Source organism: Euprymna scolopes, chromosome 28 (assembly GCF_053919585.1).
Source record: "Euprymna scolopes isolate OS-2025 chromosome 28, ASM5391958v1, whole genome shotgun sequence".
NCBI classification, from domain to species: domain Eukaryota; kingdom Metazoa; phylum Mollusca; class Cephalopoda; order Sepiida; family Sepiolidae; genus Euprymna; species Euprymna scolopes.
Window position 1 is genome coordinate 49,664,679 of NC_136509.1, and position 20,530 is coordinate 49,685,208.

At 33.5% G+C, this 20,530-nt stretch overlaps 1 protein-coding gene across 2 annotated transcripts in view; it reads right to left on the bottom strand.

Annotated features, from left to right (window-relative positions):
- Positions 1 to 20,530, bottom strand: part of LOC145249603 (DCC-interacting protein 13-alpha-like) — a 233,979-nt gene that overhangs the window by 7,406 nt on the left and 206,043 nt on the right. For both annotated transcript variants that reach the window (XM_080111313.1, XM_080111312.1), the window contains exons 15-19: positions 19,750 to 19,874; positions 8,420 to 8,528; positions 5,386 to 5,472; positions 3,848 to 3,935; positions 410 to 460 (exon numbers count right to left, since the gene is read on the bottom strand). In XM_080111313.1, coding sequence (XP_079967439.1) covers positions 410 to 460; positions 3,848 to 3,935; positions 5,386 to 5,472; positions 8,420 to 8,528; positions 19,750 to 19,874 — 460 coding nt within the window. The remainder of the gene's footprint in view (positions 1 to 409; positions 461 to 3,847; positions 3,936 to 5,385; positions 5,473 to 8,419; positions 8,529 to 19,749; positions 19,875 to 20,530) is intronic.

A 20,530-nucleotide genomic window follows, 5' to 3' on the forward strand; every position in this document is an offset into this window, starting at 1 on the left:
AGTGTTGCAATAATTTTGGTATAACAGTACTGGGTATGATCATAAAGACTTGGATGATTATATTTATAGCAAGGAGTGATAAAAATGAACCAATCAGAATGACTGTATAAAATCTCTTTGAATTTTTCAGTCAGAGATTTTCATCTTGACATGAGAGAAGTATTACTGTTGAACCTAACGGGATTAATACTACCATTCTTTATCTGGAATTCTTTACAATTCAAAGCTTTTCTTGCTGGATTGATACTCCTAATTTTTGCTTATGACATTTACATTTAATACTGGATAACTTTTATTTTCTCTATGATAAACTTATTTCTTTTACCATCCATTTTTGGATTATTTTTCTATTACAAGAATGGCTTTACACACAAGAGAAAGAAACAGCAACAAATATGCTTTTACTGACCATCAGATCTTGAAATGCTGTGTCTCTGGCCGTTCCTATAGTTTGACAAATCTGAAAAAAAAAAAAAGAACAAAAAAGGTCAATTTTTTGTGAAACCACATTTTTTTTTTTTTTTATCATTTAATGTTATTGTGTGAAATATTAAAGGGAGAGGGTAACTGAGAGATACTATAAAAAAGTGAGGGTTGAGGACATGCACAGCATGGAGAGAAACAATATCAGAATGATACAATGGATGTATAAAGCTTAGATCTGATGACTTCAGAGGAAGATTAAATTTGGACAGTATAGGGAGATGTGTGACATAGAAGAGACTTTAATCATATGGACATGTTGAAAAATTGGATTAGCGTTTTTTGGTTAGTAGATGTAGAACAGTTGAGGTAGCAAATCCAGTTTATAGGAAGCCAAGGAAAACATTGGAGGTAGTAATAAGGATGGACTTGAATAAACAGGTATAAATAAAGATTTGGCCAGAGATAGGTTACTTTGGAAGTCAATTTCTAAAATCTGTCTAATACATGCCAGAATGTAAAATGGACATAAAACCAAAGATGATGATCAAAGAAATTTGAAGCCAAAGAAAAAGATCTGTTTTGATTGACATTAAGCAATATATGCAGTTTTATTTGACATCCATCTTTATCGCCATCTTTATTATTTTTAGAATTAGTTTCCTATATATAAAGTAACTAGCAGGCTCCCTAGCATTGCCCAGCCATTAGACATGCTTAAATATGATATTTTAATTCATGTATATAAATTCACTTGTCATTCCTTTTTTAAAAGCTGGAATCACCTGATTGTCAAAGGCAAGATTCAAGCAAGGCACAAGGTTCACAGAGGTTTATAATTATATAGAAGTAAACAGTGCATGTATGTATCACAGTCGACCATAATGACAAGATCTGTGTATGTATATCCTTTTAGCTGGACGTTATATCATTACCACACATGACAATGGGATAAGAAGTTGAGAAGGGATGAAAAATTTCTATTGTAGAAGAAATTTAAAAAAAAAGGAATGGAGAGGTATTACTCGCAAAAGTTTGATAGTCTGAAAGTTGTGAGTTCAATCCCTATACAATCCATGTATTAATAAGAAAAATCTCTTGTTTTTATTATAATCAAATATCAAATCTCTATCTCTACTTATATATAAAAGGCATTTTGTGTGTGCGTCTGTATGTCGGTGTGTGCAGGATTTCATTCACTATGGACTCTGAAAAGGCTGAGCTGATAATTTTGAAATTTCACACAAATGTACTTTATGTGTCTGAGTGTTCTTAGATAGGTTTTGTATCGGAATGCCTTAGATAAGTATAAAAATCCATGATTGAAAAAATCTGATTAAAGAAAGAACAGTCATATTTTGACCAAAGTAAACACCCTTATACAGCCTAACATCACAAGTGCATTTGAGAAGTTTTATCACCACACAAGCAGAAGGACTCATGGGAAGAAGGAATCAACAGTAGGTTCTTTGATAAGAGAGAGGTGCATTTGAAATGAATGTTTCTGTTAAGAGCACAACTAACCCATAATACTTGACGTTTGCATTTTAAATTTCTATTGAAGCCATTATATAAGCATAATTATATGAAATCAACAAAAGGTTCTCTACATTACAATAGAGACAACAATGTATTGTGGACTAAGTCACTGCAGAGAGGCATGTGGAGCTTCCCCCCTAGTGCATGCATGTTCAAGATGTATCGTTTATTTTCTTCCTTCGCTAAAAGAATAACATTTATATCCGATTAAATTAAATACCAGTATGGTTTTAGACTATATACAAAAGACGCTATCATCATCAAGGGACTATGTCTAAAATATTCATTAACAGTAAAAATGGCATCTTTATTTTATTCCATTCAAATAATTCAATAAAAATGATATTATGGTGTTCAGGATTAAGAATTTTTGCTATCCCAGGGCAATATCGGGGTGCAAGCTTGTAGTTGATACTATTTGATTTAAAACAAAATGATAACTTGCTTGTGTTATGTTGATTAATTGGACGGTTATTTTCATCTCGGGTGTTATTAGCACAACGTTTCGGTCGCTGCAACCTGTGGCCTTCTTCAGGTGTTGAAAACATGCTTTTTTGAACACCCGAAGAAGGTCGCAGGTTGCAGCGACCGAAACATTGTGCTAATAACACCCAGGATGAGAATAATAGTTTGCTTAATCAACATAACGCCAGCATTCACATCTCATCTAAAAAATTCAGTATTGTATTAAAATGATAACTTTACAATTTGTTTATTCTTGTTTTAGATTGTTTTTTTAGAAGGGGATTTGGTTCATCCCCTCTCATTAAATTAATTATAAGATTTTGTTAGGACTTTGGTACAAAATTTAACAGAAAGATTCCAGAGTTTGACAAGACACACCTGAAGGTTAAGGGTTATATCGACTGAAACATTGTAAGAATAACATTCAAGATGAGAACAGCAGTCGGAATAATTCAAATAATCCAAATGTTTATTCCTGTTTATGATTCGTCTTTTTCCTCCTCATTCTTTGATTTGCTTCTGATAGTAACATCTTTTCAATGAAAGAAGAAACCTGTTGCCATGTGATAATATTGATATCCCTTCAACTTTATGTGTTAGAAAGTAAAACAAATAAATAAAAACTATTAAAAAACAAAAGTTATCAGCAGAACAAAAATGTAGAAAATAAGGTTAACAAGACAACAACAGGGAGGAAGTTGTTCACCAAGAAACACAAAAGCAATTGAAAATATGATGGTTAATCAAAGTGTGGCAGACAAAAGACCGGACATAGAGGTCAATATATTTAAAGTTAGTTTACAGTCAGTTTTAGAGTGGGAGTGAGTTTTGTGATAGTTTTACAAGAGTTTATGGACAGTCTTGAGTTTGAGACAATGAACAGCAAGTTGTGGCTCAGAGCAGATCCAGATGAACTGACGCTAATCGATGACAAAGTGGCTTCAACAGACAATTAAATTGTGGACGTTAGCATGTAAAGAGTCGTTTTTCGTGATCACACATGCATCCAGTGGACGTTAGCATGTAAAGAGTCGTTTTTCGTGATCACACATGCATCCAGCGGACGTTAGCATGTCGAGGGTTGTTTTTTGTGATGGTATCACACATGTATCCAGAGTCCAACTGATATATACAGAATAAGTTGGAGTTTGTGTTTTCTGTATTTTCTCTTGCATTGTTTTTTTTTTTTTTATTTATGAACCATTGCATGCTTCCTCAGCAGCCGCCAATGCTAGAGATAATGACATGATCAGAAGAGAAAATGAAAGAGGAAGAAATAAAACATGGAACACAATGTTAGGGTTGGTAATTGCTGTCGAAAGAAAGAGCATCTTTCATTTTCATTTTGCACAAAATATGTGACATTTCATTTCTTTTCACGCATTCATTTAAATCACATGAACGATGAATGGAGACTTACTTCAGATGCAGGAGTATCGGATTCAAAGACGTGGCAAGTATATGAAGAGGAACCTTCTTCTCTGTTAACTGTTATGAATCCAAGAAGTCTGAAAATAAAATTCATACATATAAACAATGGCAAAAAAAGATGAAATTGAGACGAATTTTCCAATCTTGAGAGATCATGTTCCTACGCTGTGTGTGTGTGTGTGTGTGAATGTAGATATGTGTAGAAAGGGTATGTCCCTAACCTGTGTGTGTGAATGTATAGATGTGTATAGAAAAGGCATTACAACAAACAACAACTAAAAACAACTGCACTAGTGATAAGTAGTAAAAACATTGAAAATAATTTGAAAAAATATTTAATTATTTACAAAGATTGATATTTCATTAAGAAAAACAAAATTCAGAATAAGCATGCGAGAGGAAAGAGACAGGAAATCATTATTTGATAAAACAAGTCACTTAACCCCCTTACTCCATCATGAATCATTAGCCTTAACTGCAAGATTAACATTTCCAATTTTCAGAGAGAACCGTCATAAAAAGAAAAGACAAAATAAGGGGAACAGAGAAAAAACAAGAAAAGAGAAAAAAAAAAAGGATGAAGCAAGAGAGGAAGAAAGCGAGAAAAAAATTAAAACTCAGACAAATAGAGATGAAAAAGTAAGGAGGAAAGGCTATAATGATTTGGCAGAAATCCATTTTTATTATCTTAAAAAAAAAAAAATGTGTTCAAAACATGGAACACTCATATCCATAAGAGACAATTTAATTTTATTTTTGATTAAAAAAAAAAAAAAAAAAATGGAATTCCATAAAAAACCAAAGAATTCACATCTCTGAAACAATAAGAAACCAACTTGCAAAGTTAATTGTACAAACAGCTTGCTATGCAAGTGCTGTCAGATGATTGCTCCACATACCAGACACGAATAGATTCTTTGAATCATCAAGAAAGAATGCTTTGGGGTCTCTCCCTTGACGGCTGCTTTGCACACTGCCTCTTCCCCCGCTTCACTGAAAATGAGGCTTTACTTACTGAATTGACTGCTTGATGACATGTTAGCATTGATAACATGAACTGCTAAAACTTTTTGTAGTTCGTATCCAAAACAAGTAAATTGTACTGACACAATTTATATTCGGTGTTAACTATATATATTATTGTTCTAGCTATTTATCCCTTTAAGCCAGAACCAGCGACTCACCTTTTCAACCATTGCTTGAATTTCTTACATCATAGCATTCTTCTGGTACAAACTTAGACCGATTGTTGTGAACAATTTCCTCAACCCCTCGCTAATGAATCCATGACACTCAACCTCTACTAACAACACATCAGCCTCAGTGCAATTCTTGGTGACGATGCATTTTTCTGCTCTTCGCAACAAATTAGTTCATACACAATGTTTGCATTTACGATGGAAATATTACATAAGCACAGTGTTGCAGATCGAAAGTTTCATAATTCAAGAAGTCACCTGTAAACAACAAAAAATAAAGGAAAAAAAATGACCAATTAATTCGATTTGGTCAACAACCATCACTTACCGGTCATTCTCTTTATGGCCACACCAATAAGACAGATTGTTGAGAGGAAAAGTTGTGCGAATATTGTTAGTGGCTGAATCAACCAACCTAGAAAATATAAAAGAGTAAAAATAGCAGTTAGAGTTAAATGTTAGTTAAATAGTATTGGACTCAATAAAATACAATATAATAATATCTACAGTTTTTTTTTTCAATAAATGAGATTTTTTTTATTAAAAAAAAAAGTTTACATGATAAAAATATTACATACTAGCAGGACCTGTAGAAATTCCATGGAATGAGAAATATATTTAATCAACAAATATGTTTTGATAAAGTTGATGTTTTTTTGGATGGCACAAAAGATTTTTTATTTTTGACAGATAAGCTAATAACACGCAGCAAATATGAGTTTATTAAAATTTCTATGAAAATAGTGCCCATTGTATTTTAAATATAGAACTGACCCAAATGAGATAAATTAATAAGTATTAATAAATACTCATAAAGTAATATTGTGCTACATAGTTCAATACAAATAATAACATCACATTGTAAGAACAATCTTTAATTTACTACTTCAGTTCAGCATTTCTTGGCAGATAATGCTTTTTAGTCCAGTTTCTTTCGAATGTTCCCTATTTTTTGCATAACGTTTCACTGACTTCGTTCTTCCAATGATATTCAAAAATGAGGCCACTGTGGCACAATGACGTATCCCCTTTTGAGGGAGCCCCTTTTAAGGGAGCTAAGGGCTTCTATATTAATGAACCTTGTGTCTAACTTGGCCGCACTTATGTGGAGGCAAACACACCTACACACACACATTTCAGTGCGGACACATTTTTCTTAAAGGTTAAAACAGTCGGCACTCGAAGATTGGCATACGTTTATGAATTCAGTGCATAATAAAAGTTAAAACTATGTTGACATTATAATTTAAAAAACAAATCATTGCGTGAAACGCATCATTCTCTCTCGCTCTCTCTTTCTCTATTTCTCTCATTCATTCCATTTCTCTCTCTTTCAGTGAAGAAAGAGAGAATTGAAATATGATTATGTTGTAAAAACAGTTGAGGCTTGCACGCTATATGCGATGGGTCGACTAAATATGCTCCTGATTGTTAAATCTTAAATAAATTATATATATTTTTATAAAAAATGCATTTGTTCGTTATTTTTGTACAAGTGTTCGATTTCAGCATACCACTAATGCTGTCGACAAAAAGCTGTCTGTAACAACACAATCGACACACAAGAAACGATGATGGGAACATACCAGACAGTTATAGCTGACGACATATCGACCCATTTTCATTGAGGTTTCCAACATGTGTCTATCGTTAGATATCGTTGAATATCGTTTATTCCCCGGGGAGCTGGTTGCCTTCCCAAGACGTTCCTCAACCAAGTAACCCTCCCGGGGAGCTGATAGTACCATACCACATCAAAGGGAGATCACTTTCATATTCTTGTCCAGGGCTGCCAGATTGACCTTTTTAAAGCCAAATTTTGTGAATTTGGTCTTTTTTGAAGCAGCTTGGCCATCAAAAATTGTATTTGGCCTTTTTCAAAGTGTAACATAACTAAGGAAGGAACAAGCAGAATCTACATATCTATAAAAGTGAAATTGTGTCTGTGTGTCTACATTTCTCTACCAAACTACGCTGTCAATTTTCAGTCTACAGACTCGAGATTTGACATAAGGGGTATTGAGATTTGTGAAAATCTTTTAATCGGTTTTTGGCCAGAAATTTGGCTGTCAAGGGGTCAAAGATCAACAATGTGACCTTTGAAAACTCTACCAAACTCTTCTGCCAATTTGGAGTCTAAACATTTGAGATTTTAGATGTAGGTTACTTGGACATGGATCAAACTTTTTAATTTTATTTAAGCCCAAAACAATAAATGTTAAGAAGTCAAAATTGGGGTCAAAGTTAAAAAAATTTGACCTCTGCAGTCTCTACCAAATTACTCAACCAATTTTTAGACGAAACAATTGAAATTTTACATAAAATGTATTCAGACATAGAGCAAGCTTTTTAATCGGTTTTTGGCTGAAAATTTGGCTGCCAAGGGGTCAAAGTGCGGTCTCTAGCAAACTATTCAGCCAACTTTGGGTCTAACACATTTAAAATTTTACATAAAGGAGATTCAGACATGCTGCAAACTTTTTTTTTGGTGGTGGTGGTGGGGGGGGCGAAAATTTGGCTGCCAAGAGGTCAAAGTTAAAAGAGTTGACCTTTGCAGACTCTACCAAACTCCTCCACCAATTTTGGGTCTAAACACTTGAAATTTTAGATGTAAGTTACCTAGACATGAATCAAACTTTTTAATATATATATATATATATATATATATATATATATATATATGCACATAAAGTTATGAACAGTACATAGGGCCCGAGTAAAGCCGGGCTGAACTGCCAGTATTATATAAATGTACGGAAAATATAAGTTGTATGTATATATATATATATATATACACATGGATCAATTAAATTAGATGCTGCAAAACAAGCAAATATGAAAATAACACTGGTTGTTTTAGCTTCCAGTTATTCACATATGCACATTGAAATAGACATATAATACTCAAAACGTTTTTTATTAAAACTCTTCTACTTTGTTTTTCAGTATTTATTTTTTTTAAAAGTATTTATTTAAAAAAAGTATTTATTTTTAAAAAAGTATTTATTTTTAAACAATGGGGCATCTTAACAAAATAAATAAAAACATTGCAGAGATTTTTTTTCTATATATATATATATATATATAAATGTATAAACAAACAAAACAGCACATATTTTGCCATTTTTTTTTTTTTTAATGAAAACTATTCTTTTGTGTATTGTTTATTTAGCAATATTTCATTTCACTTTACGCAGGTGACATTTTTGTTTGCTTTCATCACCAGATTTATATCCAGTTTATGCTATTCACACTGTGATTAGCAGAGTAATTAATACAACTGATATCCAACACTTTTGTTTATCCACTCAAATCAATCAAAAAAGAAACACAACCTGATGTAGATGGATTCTGATATTCACCTGACTGACAAATTAGACACAATCATTTCTGATTGGGTCATCTTCAAAACATTATGAATCGCTCGAGCTGCCATGATGTGGCGCATCGTTTTCGTCACCAGAGCTTCCCCTAAAAGAAAAAAGAAAAGAAAAAAATAGAAAATAACAAATCTTGAAATCAAAGAACCTAAAATATTAAAGAATAATAGTAAGAGAATCAAGGACAATGTAATAGTTAATTATAAATTATATCAACTCCCCATATTTCCTCCTATAAGACAGAACAAGCTAGGTAACATACAAGTATCCGTGCATGAGGTCGCCAAGCTAATCAAGAACCTTGATTCCAGTAAAGCAACTGGCCCTGATGGCATCCCAATTATAGTGTTAAAAAAGCTTCAACCAGAACTTGCTGCCATACTTACGAAATTATTTAAGCGCTGCCTTAAGGAGAAGTGCTTTCCGACTCCCTGGAAGACCTCATCAGTTTTCCCTGTATTTAAGAATTCAGGTGATAAGTCATCTCCCTCTCAGTAAAGACCAATAAGTCTACTGTGTGTTATGAGTAAGTTGCTGGAATCCATATTAAATAGAGAAATAGTCAACCACCTCAGCAGGAACAACCTTCTTAGTGACACACAATATGGTTTCCGCTCTGCAAGATCTACCGCAGATGTGCTGACGGTTATATCTCACAGGATTAGTGAATCTCTTGACAAAGGCTTCCTTTCTAGAGCAATTGCTCTTGACATATCAAAGGCCTTCGACAAGGTATGGCATAAGGGTCTACTTCACAAGATTTCCAGCCACGGTATAACTGGAAATGTTTTCTCAATCATTAAATCATTTCTCTCCGATAGGCTCATAAGAGTAGTGGTGTTATATAGGGCTTTAATTGAGAGAGTCTTAGGAAGAGATAAAGTAAGAGTCTTATTATAGAGAGGGATGTTGTAAGACTCAGAGAGAGATGTTCTAAGAGAGTTTAGAGAGAGATAGATGTTTGTTGTAAGAGACTGTTCGTTTTATGAAGATTCATATTTATATTAAAACGTTCATTCCTTGTTGTGTAGAATGGAAGAGAAGAAAGCTCTTGGAGTGAAGGGATAGTGTTCAGACAGTTCGAACATGATGATGTTGAGACGTGTATGTAAAGACATATAACACAAATATATAATACAATTGGACTTTACCTTTCTGTAAGAATCACAATACAAGACGAGCTTTACAAAAAACACTTGATGGTTTATTTCGTCACGACCGGCCGTTCCATCACCAAGAATTCAAAGTCTCACATTTTTCCTTGAAGTGACGTCTCGCTTCCTAGACCTGACTCCCTCCGAGTTTCTTCACTGACTGACTAACTTTAAAGTTTTTTCTCTATTCCTAGAACTTTCTATTTTCCGTGACGTCATGACGTGTTCTGGACATACGTGTCCAAAACTTTTCCTATTTCTCAGTAACCTATTTATCCAGTATGTTAAAAACATTATCTTATAAGCTGCATTCTTTCAATTTAAAATTTCATAACAAACTTGATAGTTAACATTCTTTCCTTGAAATATTTATCTATATTCTAAACAAATGTTTGTTTTACATTTTTAAATTCTCACACGTAATCTATTTCTACACCTCAGCAGGAACAACCTTCTTAGTGATGAGGTTCGAATTCCGCCTATGCCATTTCATTTTCATTTTAAAGTAAATTCTCCATTTTTATACTTACATGAAAAGGGGACAGCCCTTATCATGTAGCAGTGGTAGTTGGACAAAAATCGGAGGCCTGCAATATAAATGCTGGAGTCCCTCAGGGGTTAATCCTGGGCCCAACTCTTTTCCTGATCTACATCAATGACCTCCCTAAACACATACTTAAATCATTCGTTGACATCTATGCTGATGACACGACCATCTACGGCAACACATCAAAGGCTGTAAATGACAAAGTTCTCTCTGATTCTCTCTCCTCTAATCTTGAGCGCGTGGTGCAGTGGGGGAAGATGTGGCTGGTTACCTTTAATGCATCCAAAACCAAACTCCTATCCTTACATCATCAACGCTCTGATCCCCATCTGGCATCAATTGTGATGAATGGCTCTCGTCTGGGTGAGGCCCCGTGTTTTGACAAGCTTCTGGGTTTGACCTTTACTCCTGATCTGAAATGGAACACGTACATCAAGTCTGTTGCCAAGGTCGCTGGAAAGATGGTGGGATCCTTCTACCGCTCCAAAAGATATCTCACTACTGATGCAATTCTCTATCTATATAAAAGCCAAGTACATCCAAGGATGGAATACTGGTGTCCATATCTGGGCAGGAGCTGCTAAAAACAGTCTATCCTGCCTTGACAGAGTACAAAATAGACTTTGTGGCTTAGTGGGGGATGCCCTTTTCTCTACTCTGCAACCTCTCTCCCACAGAAGAGACGTTGCGAGCCTATCCTTGTTTTATCGTTATTTCCATGGCAGGTGCTCGTCTGAACTCCAATCTCTGGTCCCCCCTCGCCAATCTTTCACAAAAAACACCCGTTTAGCTGAATCCACTGTGAAAACCTAATTTCCCCCACTGTGCCTAAATCAAAACGTGGATTCCATGAACAAAGCTTCTTTCTTAGAACTGCACGCCTGTGGAACTCTATTCCGTCTGCCTGCTTCCCACCGGACTACAACTTGTATGTCTTCAAGTCCAACGTTAACAAATTCCTAATGAACTGCCCCCTTAAGTTAACACTTCATCAAATCTCCACACTAACGCAATGTACTTGCAATAACCCTTATCCCTGAGTGGCTTCCGAGCCTTGATAAGTGGTGATCACTGTGTAAAAAAAAAAAAATAGTTAATTATAACTTATCTCCCTTGTAATAGTTAATTATAAATGATCTCCCTTGTAATAGTCGATTATAAATTATCTCCCTTGTAATAGTCATTTATCAGCTAACCCCCCCCCCACCCCTACCTTTTAATAGTTATAAATTATCTCTATTTTAATAATCAATTATAAAGTATCTCTTTCTATTAAAAATCTTCACTGATGTTAAATACAAATGAGGCTCACTTTCATCATGGATGACGTAGTTCAGACATGTAAACACACATGTGAACACCTCATGCGTTCTCCTAATTCTTGACTGTTTCAATACAGGGTGTTTAGAAAATCGATGGCATAACTCTGAGATTATGTTCTATATGTGTAAATAAATCTCTTTGTGTCAAGGATTGCTTTTGTGGAAATTAGTAAACTCCTCTTTAAAAATGACCACAACAATGAGCACCGATAAATCTCAGCTCCAGTATTCATTCTCAGCTTGCAAAAATGTAACTGCGCGTCTTTCTTAAAATAGTTGTTCTCCTCATGTGCAAAATCTAGATACAAACATAATTAAGTTTTTTTTTCCACTGAAAATAAACATGTGAAACAATCCACATGAAGAAGGAAGAAGAAGGAATGAAAAAGATTATAAAAACAAAAAACGTGACCGAGTAGGACAAGGATAGACGTGTTACACACTTGGGCTGAGAGCAACAGGGAAAGACGTGTTCTAAACATGGTCGGACAAAGAAAGAATACCATGTGCTCAACACAGCAGAATCTTATTAAGCATGTTTACGCACGAGAAGAACAAGGTGTTATTCTGGAAGTACCTGTAAATAAATGTCTGTTGTTTCTTCTGAAAAAAAAAAAACAAGTCAAATTTTTCCTTGTCTTTGTTTCCTTGCGACTGTATGCATACAATGTGTGGGTCCCGACTGTTGACATGGAACGACTACGTTAAATAGCTACAAACACAAGTTCTTTTTTACCACTGAAAATCAGTTTAATGCTGGTAACCTTCATCACTGTTGTTATAATAGGTAACATTTAATCAACCATTTTATATTTTAAACAACAATTTCATTATTGTGACTACCAGCATTATAAGTATAATCATCACTAGCACCATCATTAGCATCATAAATAACCTAATTATTCTTATAATCATCTGTACCACTGTCATCGTCATCATCATCATTACTGCTTCAGCACTTCAGCCATCACTTGCAACCTCCTTCTCATGCCCTCAACATCTCTTTCATTTTCCAAGATGAGTCAAAAAGTGTTGTAAATTTTCTCTCTAGAAAATGAAATTCTAAAATAGTTTTTCTAATTATATCAATGTTATCCTCTATGGAAATTAACTCCTCTTCAAAAGCACCACCACAATTAGCACTGACAAATCTCAGCTGTCAAAAATTCAACTGACTGTCTTCCTCAATTCATCTTTCTTAAAGTAGTTGTTTTCATGTGCAAATGAATGCCATCTATAAAAAATCTAACTTGTAGAAACACAAGTTCTTTTTTAGACTGAAAATCTAATGACCAATGTGTTAAACAGTCCACACGTTTTGGTCAGTCTCCATTTCCTTTTTCATTTTCACAGTGGATAACATTTAATCCTCATTTATATTTTATTCCACAGATGTGTTATATTTTCTAGTAAGAGACAGAGTCAACAAATTGCAATAATTTGTAGGTACTCAAAAGCAAAGAGGTCCTGGATATGACCTTAAACTATATCCGATGGTGAGGCCCCAGCTTGCAGGATTTAAGGAGTGTGGAGCCACCCTTTAATTGCCATTGCTCCCAGGTCCACTCTGACCCGGAGTGGTAGTACCTGTTAGGGCCCCAACTATGGGTTAAATAGAATACGACTTAAAAAACAAATACACTATATTAAAAACTCGTTCTTCAAAATCACCAGATTTGGCATTAAATAACCTGAAAAGGGTTGATATGCCGTAAAACAAAACAACCAACCAACCAATCAAAAGCAAAAAAAAACAGGCACTTCTACACTATTAGGACAAAATTTCTGAAATCGTAAAACTGAATTTCACATGTAAACAATGGCATCTACGTATTCCTCTTATTTTTAAGATGATTATTTCAGAAAATTATGAAGATCGATAAGGTAGAAAATTATTTATTAAAGAAAATAAAAAATACAATTTGATAAAAACGATCGGAAAATACAGGAGAGTTCAAAAGGGAGGTAATTTTCTGTTTCGATTTAAACACGATAGCCGCAATTTTTCACTTGCTAACATGATTAAAGTTGTTTTTTTTAAATAATTCAGTAATATTCAGGTAATTTTGACTGCATAATTTGGAAGCTATCATTGTAATTTATTAGAATTGACAAAAAAAAATCAGTAGAAACCATTTTTTTTATATGAAAACTCCATTTATCAACGACAAAATTTGGTCCTAATAGTGTAGAAGTGCCGAAAAACATTATTTTATCACATTGTAATAGCGGTACATTACTAATTTAATCTGTGGTCCATTTCTTCCTCTGCATGGTTTTTTGATTTGTACTGATCATATTTATTTACGAGTATTTTGTCTATTATTATTATTACATGAATTAATATGAGCCAACATTCACGAGATGAAGATCTTTCTTCTGAGTCTCATGGCATTTATATTTGTTTGGTGTCATCCTATTGATGGTTTTGTTGGTGTATGTGGCAACACCAGATCCAAGGTTACTTTACCTGTGATCCAGTCAGAGAAATAGGTTTGAATCTACCCTACATGCAGAAACGACAGTGTACTATCACATACATTCTATGTGTTAGATGTTTATAATAAAGAATGTTAATCAATATCTGTCGCAATAGATAATAAACCAAAAACATCAGCATTTATAAGAAGGTTTTTATTATTTATACATATCGAAAACCGTCCCAAAGTAATAGTAATAAAAATAATAATAAAACGGCTTGTTTTTCTTCACTGAAAGGCTGTAAATTGCCCACCAGCGAATCACTAACACCAAGCTATCTGATTAGTTTACTTTCGACTAATTCTTTCATATATATATATATATATATATATATATATATATATATATATATATATATAATATTTCTCTCTCTCATATATACTGCATCAATTGCTTTATTGCAGATTAGTAAAATATCAATATTTCACTAAATATACGTCACAACAAAATGAAAATTATATCATCAAACGACTGCTTTAAGGTTAGTTATTTCCCAAAATTTTATTCAAATCCATGTGATATTCACAAAGGTATGACATTTTATTCTTTATGGAATTTCCACTGTCCATCGCTTTAGGGCAAAAATACAATGTATTATCATGCGAACTTTACTTTTTATTATATTTTTTTTGTCAAAGAATAATGAGAAAAAGCACATCCTAGATGCTAAGCCTCAAATAAATGAATTATTTATCAACATATCCACCACTTTTAAATAACTTAAAACAACCTTTTGTCCCCCAGGGAAGTCAATTGTTTGATCTCAAAAAGGAGTTATGGTTCTAGCAATATCAACTATGTTCTCCACAAGGCATCCTTTGAAGTAAATTACTCTCCTCCCTTTTGTAAATTGCTCCTCCTTCTCTTTTTAATATTGACCAGAGATATTCAATGGGGTTAAGGTCTAGAGAACATGGTGGTCAGACCATGAGTGTTTCTCCAAAGAAGCCCATAGATTCAAGGAAGGCTGCAGTCGCCCTAACAGAATGGGATGGTGCATTGTCATGCATAAAAATCATCTGAAAGTGACGTGATAATGGTAGGTCATCTAGCCATGTTGACAAATGTTTATCCAAAAAGGGCGTGTATGCATTGCTGGTAAGTTTTACACCCTCTGGACCTCGGAATGGTCCAACCAACTTATCCCTAATGATTCCCGCCCAAAACATGATAATTCCACCTCCTCGTTGGTAATGAACTCTGTAAGGAGTTGGAGTTCCGTTCGAGTTTCAAATTTTGGCCCATCCATCCGGACCGTCAAGAGTAGCACGGGTCTCATCTGTAAATAGGACATGTTGGAAATCTATTTTCATTTAATTCTGTGCCCAAGACATTCGTTTTTTCCTATGTTGCTTACTCAATGGAATAGTTTTGATTTTCCTTGCCATCTCATTTAATGCATTACATTGAGCCTGTCTGGATCTTGGAGCAATTCCAGCTCTTGCAAAAATGGAAGCACTGGTGCTATTTGGGTTTCAGTTGACTTCCCTACAAATTTTCCGAATAATATTTTCCAGCTTCATAGCTAAATATTTGATGAACAATCCTTCTGCGAGTCCAGCAACAATCCTTTCCTTTTGTATGACGTATATTTATGGAAATACTGATATTTAACTAATCTCCAATAAAGCAATTGACGCAGTTTATATATAATATTTATCTCATATATATATAATATATATACGGGTGACCCCCCCAAAAAGACGGGACCCAACTCTAATTAGGCCTCATTTCTTAGTGTTTTGTCTGAATGAAATGAAACTTTGGTCATAACTAGTTTATTATATTCAAAACATCACATCAAAACACTAGGGTCTTTGGCCATTTTACTCCGTTGACTGTAAAATGCTCAGAAAAACAATTGAATGTCCTGTTTTTTGGGGGTCACCATATATATATATATATCATTCAAACACAATAGTGTTTGAATATATAGTTAAGTATAAGTTTTACTCATTTAGAACTGCTTTAAAGCTTCACCACTCACTCATTTTGTGACCAAATTTCAAACAATTTTTACATTTCATAGGTCACCTTCTCAGCTATATTTTGACATAAAAATGTTTAATTTTTGTTTATTAAAACAAAAGTTATCATTAAATTACTGGTATTCAAAAGTTCTCAGAATATGTGAGGAATGTAAGAGACTGTTTCTTCTAATTGGCTGTTGGTTACAATAGCAACTTTTCTCAACATTGACGTTTTATCTTCAGTTTTCAATTTTTTTTTTTTTGTAAAAACATGGTATTTTAATATATTAATATAAATGAGTTTTTTAATATAAATGTTTTTTTTTTTTTACACTTTCACCCCAAACAAGGCATGTTGCCACTTTGATGTAGGGGGCTACTATCAGGGACCTAAGTTGCAGGGGTACTATGTAGGGAGTTTAGCAGCAAGATGTCTGTTTACATTACACTTGAACTTCTGCATGTCAGTACAGTTGGGAAAGCAGGAAACTGGAAAAGAATTCCAAAGTCCTGCAGTTCTGGGGAAGAAGCTATTAGAGTAAAAGGCTTTCTTACATCTAGGAATCTCAACTGTGTAGGGTGGAACTTCACTGCTTGTCGAGTTTGTTGGGGGTATTTTTGTCGAGGAGGTACAAGGGCTTGTAGTTCGTCAGAGCATCCACCATAAAAATACTTGTAAAACAGGCAGAGGGATGCAACATTACATTGGTGGGACAGGGGCTGAAGTTTAGATGACAGTTCGGGACCTATTAGGTTGGCTACTCTCTTTTGAACCCTGTCCAGGAGCGAGAGACTAGTAGCAGATGCACCAGCCCAAATGTGACAGCAGTACTCCATACATGGGCGAATGGTGGCTTTGTAGAGGTACAAGATACTTTCAGGCATAAGTTATTTTCTAGCACGATAGAGAGAGCCCACCTTCTTTGCAGCAGCCTTAGCAATAATTTCATGTATCTATTCCAACTCATATTTCCTGTGAACATTACGCCAAGGAGCTTGAACAAAGTGCTCTCAGGTAAAGTATCGCTAGGCATAGCTATTGGTGGTTGGTAAGGTTTCATGTAATTATTAAAAGAAACGAGCTTAGTCTTGGCAGCGTTGAACGTTACCATCCATTTTTTACCCCATTCCACTACAGACTGAAGGTCTTCCTCTAGGGTTTCGGCCATTACCTTAGATATGTGCTCATTAGTTTTCCCCACATGCCTGCTATAGAGCATAGTGTCGTCGGCAAATATACCCATCTCACAGACAATTTTATCAGGTAAGTCATTTATGAATATCAGAAATAATAAAGGTCCAAGAATCGATCCTTGAGGCACACCCACATTTACGCATTCGTCCAGTAATACCATAGGATTTAATTTTCATCAGAAAACCATCGTGCCATACCCTGTCAAAAGCCTTAGATATATCAAGGCTAATGTCCTCCCCTGTCCTGCCTTATCCAGTGCTTGATATAAACGTTCAGAGATTACAGTTAAAATATCTGTTATCTTATTCTTTTATTGTAATAAATATTATTTTTGCATATACAAATGATTTCTAAATTAATATTACAAAAAAGCCAAGACATAAGAATTTTTATTGTGGTTATTAAAACAATAATATAGAGAGGTTTGTTTATTTCCTTCTCTGATTATAACACGAAAGACAGAGAAGGATTTTAAGTGTCAGTTATCTTGGTGTCTGTTTCTAGCCGGAAAAAAGGAAAGGGTAACCTTTTTAGAAAAGTTTTACCACGTCATCAACACATTCATAAATCATAGCGGGAATTTTGCTTGCATGCCATCTTTTGCTTATGACGTCGCCCATTAATTCTGTTTCTCTCTTTTTTCTCTCCCTTCTTTTTGTTTATTTATTTAATTACGTCTTATTTTACCATTTCACTACAATTGTTTGTAATAATGTCAACTTTTGGGGGAAAATATTAAATGAAAGAAAGAGGAAATAAGGAGAAAAAGGGAAGGAAATCCAGAGAAAGAGAGAAATCAAAGAGAGAGAGAGAGAGAGAGAGGTAAAAAGTGAAACAGAGAGAATGAAAAGGAGATAATATTGAAGATAGTTTGGGGGCGGGGATCTTATTGAAAACAGACGACTGCATAAATAATTTTTGATCATCATTTTCATTAAATTATTAGGAATCTTCAAGTAAAGAGTTATTCTGAATCAAAATCGACTATATATATATGTATATACTTGATCACAATATAGTCGTTCATTACTTCTGTGTATGTTTATAGGGAAAAAAAAAATTAGACTGAAACAGAATTTTTCATGCAAAAAAAATCAATTAAACAGATGAGCATCTTTTTGATCTTTCTTATTTCTATTCATAATGTTTTTTTTAATCAAATGCTAAATTAAATTCCAAGGAATTTATTAATTTTAATTTTTTAATTGTTTCTCCAGATTTGTTCAAGTATAATTTACTTTCTGCTCTGTTTATTTTTGAATTGATTATTTAAAATTTAAACTGATGAAGGTTATTTTAATTATTATTCAAATAAAAAATAATTGTGGACTTAAATTTTTATATTTCACTGGTTTAATTAAGAAAATAGATTTTTCAACGTTAGTTTTTTGTTTTTTCCACTTTTTTATTACTTTTTTTATTACTTTCTTTGCTTGCATATTTATTTATATCTTGGAATGGTATTTGCCGCTCCTACTGTTGATTTTACTTTAAAAATCATTATTTATTATTGGTTTAATTAAGAAAATAGATTTTTCAACATTAGTTTTTTTGTTTGTTCCAAATATTTGAAAATTCCATTTTTTTAAAAACTATTTTTACATATTTATTTATATCTTGGAATGATATTTGCTGCTTCTAATGTTGATTTTACCTTAAAAACCATTATTTATTAGGATTTATAGGAAAATTGATTAAACTGCATCATAGAAAACATAAAAGTTATTGCTTTGAAAAATATTTAACAAATATTTGAAAAATATATTCTCTCATGATATTTTTCAAAATAAATTCTTTCATAAAAAGTAATTCAGTATTCATTATGCCTACCAATCAAATGAATAAAAAAAGATGATTTTGAACAGAAAAAAGAAAATATTATTACAAAGCAAAGCTTGGAAAAATCATAGATTACATAGAAAAATGTGATCATGAAAAGTAATATGATTAAGATTAAACTTAGAAGAGTAAAAGGACTTGTTGTTAAAAAAGACAATATTTCAGCATTAAGAATAAAAAAAAAATTCAATTTAACATTATATAATCAATTCTTAATGCTGCAATATTTGAAGTTATAAATTTATTATATTTTTTACTAAAAAATCTTGTCTTTTTCTTTTCCAGTTATAACAAGTAGGCCTTTTACTTTTCTAAGTTTAATCTTAACCATATTACTTTTCATGCCCGCATTTTTCTATGTATATATAATATTTATCTTTCACACACACACATATATATAATATTTCTCTCTCATATGTATATATATATCGTTCATTCTCTCTCTCTATATATTAATATATGTTACTTTCTGTCTGTCTCAATATATATATTTCTCTCTTGCTCTCTTATATATATGTATGTGTGTGTGTGTGTCTCTTCTCTCTTTAAATCTTTTATGACAAGAAGTGGAGATACTCTAGTCAGTCTCTCTCTCTACTACTTTTGAACCTAGTAGCTGTGCTCAGCCAATTCAATAAAACACCCCCTTTTTGGAATCTAGGATTCTTTATGTTATTATGGAAATATATGGATGCAAACATTTCATCCATCAAAGCCTAATATTTATTGATTCTGCATTCCTCATTTCACTTATCTGACATCAATGGGGAAAGTGACAGCTGAGGGAGGAGAAGAAAATCTTACCTCTGTCTTGAGGAACTTCCATAGATCCGATAAAGCGGACAACAAATGATTTACTGAAGTGGGTTTCATTATCCACACGACTAGTGAGCACCTGTGACGGCAACTGGTCAAATGGATTGATCCGCCTATAAAACAAAATAAAAGTTTAAGCTTTCCAACTTAAAAATATTTTTATAACTCTTTGAAACAATTTTTCTATATATTAAGGAAATGTAGTTTTCTTGAAGCATTGTGTGTGAAAGAAAGTATTAGAAGGCTATCACAATGCAAGAAATAGAGTTGTTGGTGTTGAGAAGGGAAGAGAAAAAGTGATTTTCTATAAAATTATATCTATGACGCCCTTTTAAGAATACTTAAGGATGGGCACTGTCTGCAGAATCATAACTAAAAGGCAGTCAACTAGTGTTTATGCAATGTTCACGACTTTCGTTTGTTCAAACACTAGATTATCTAATATATTTAAGAGTTTTTGATTTCTTTTATTCTTGTGGCAATTGTTTGATGGCTTAGCAAATGAAGCTGGGTTCAAATCTCATGACTGGCAGGAATTGTCACTCCCCCCCCCTTCCACACACACACACACCGATGATTGCATAAATATGAAACACTAGTGTCTATAAGTATAAAGAATAGTTATTATTTAATTATAAATATATATGTATATATTTGTATATTTCGGAAGCAAGTCATTTTTAAGGCATGTCTAGTTGAATACGATGGAGTTCTCTCTCTGATCTTTCTGCTGATTCTCTCTATTTATCAAGCCCTCTTGGTCCCTGGT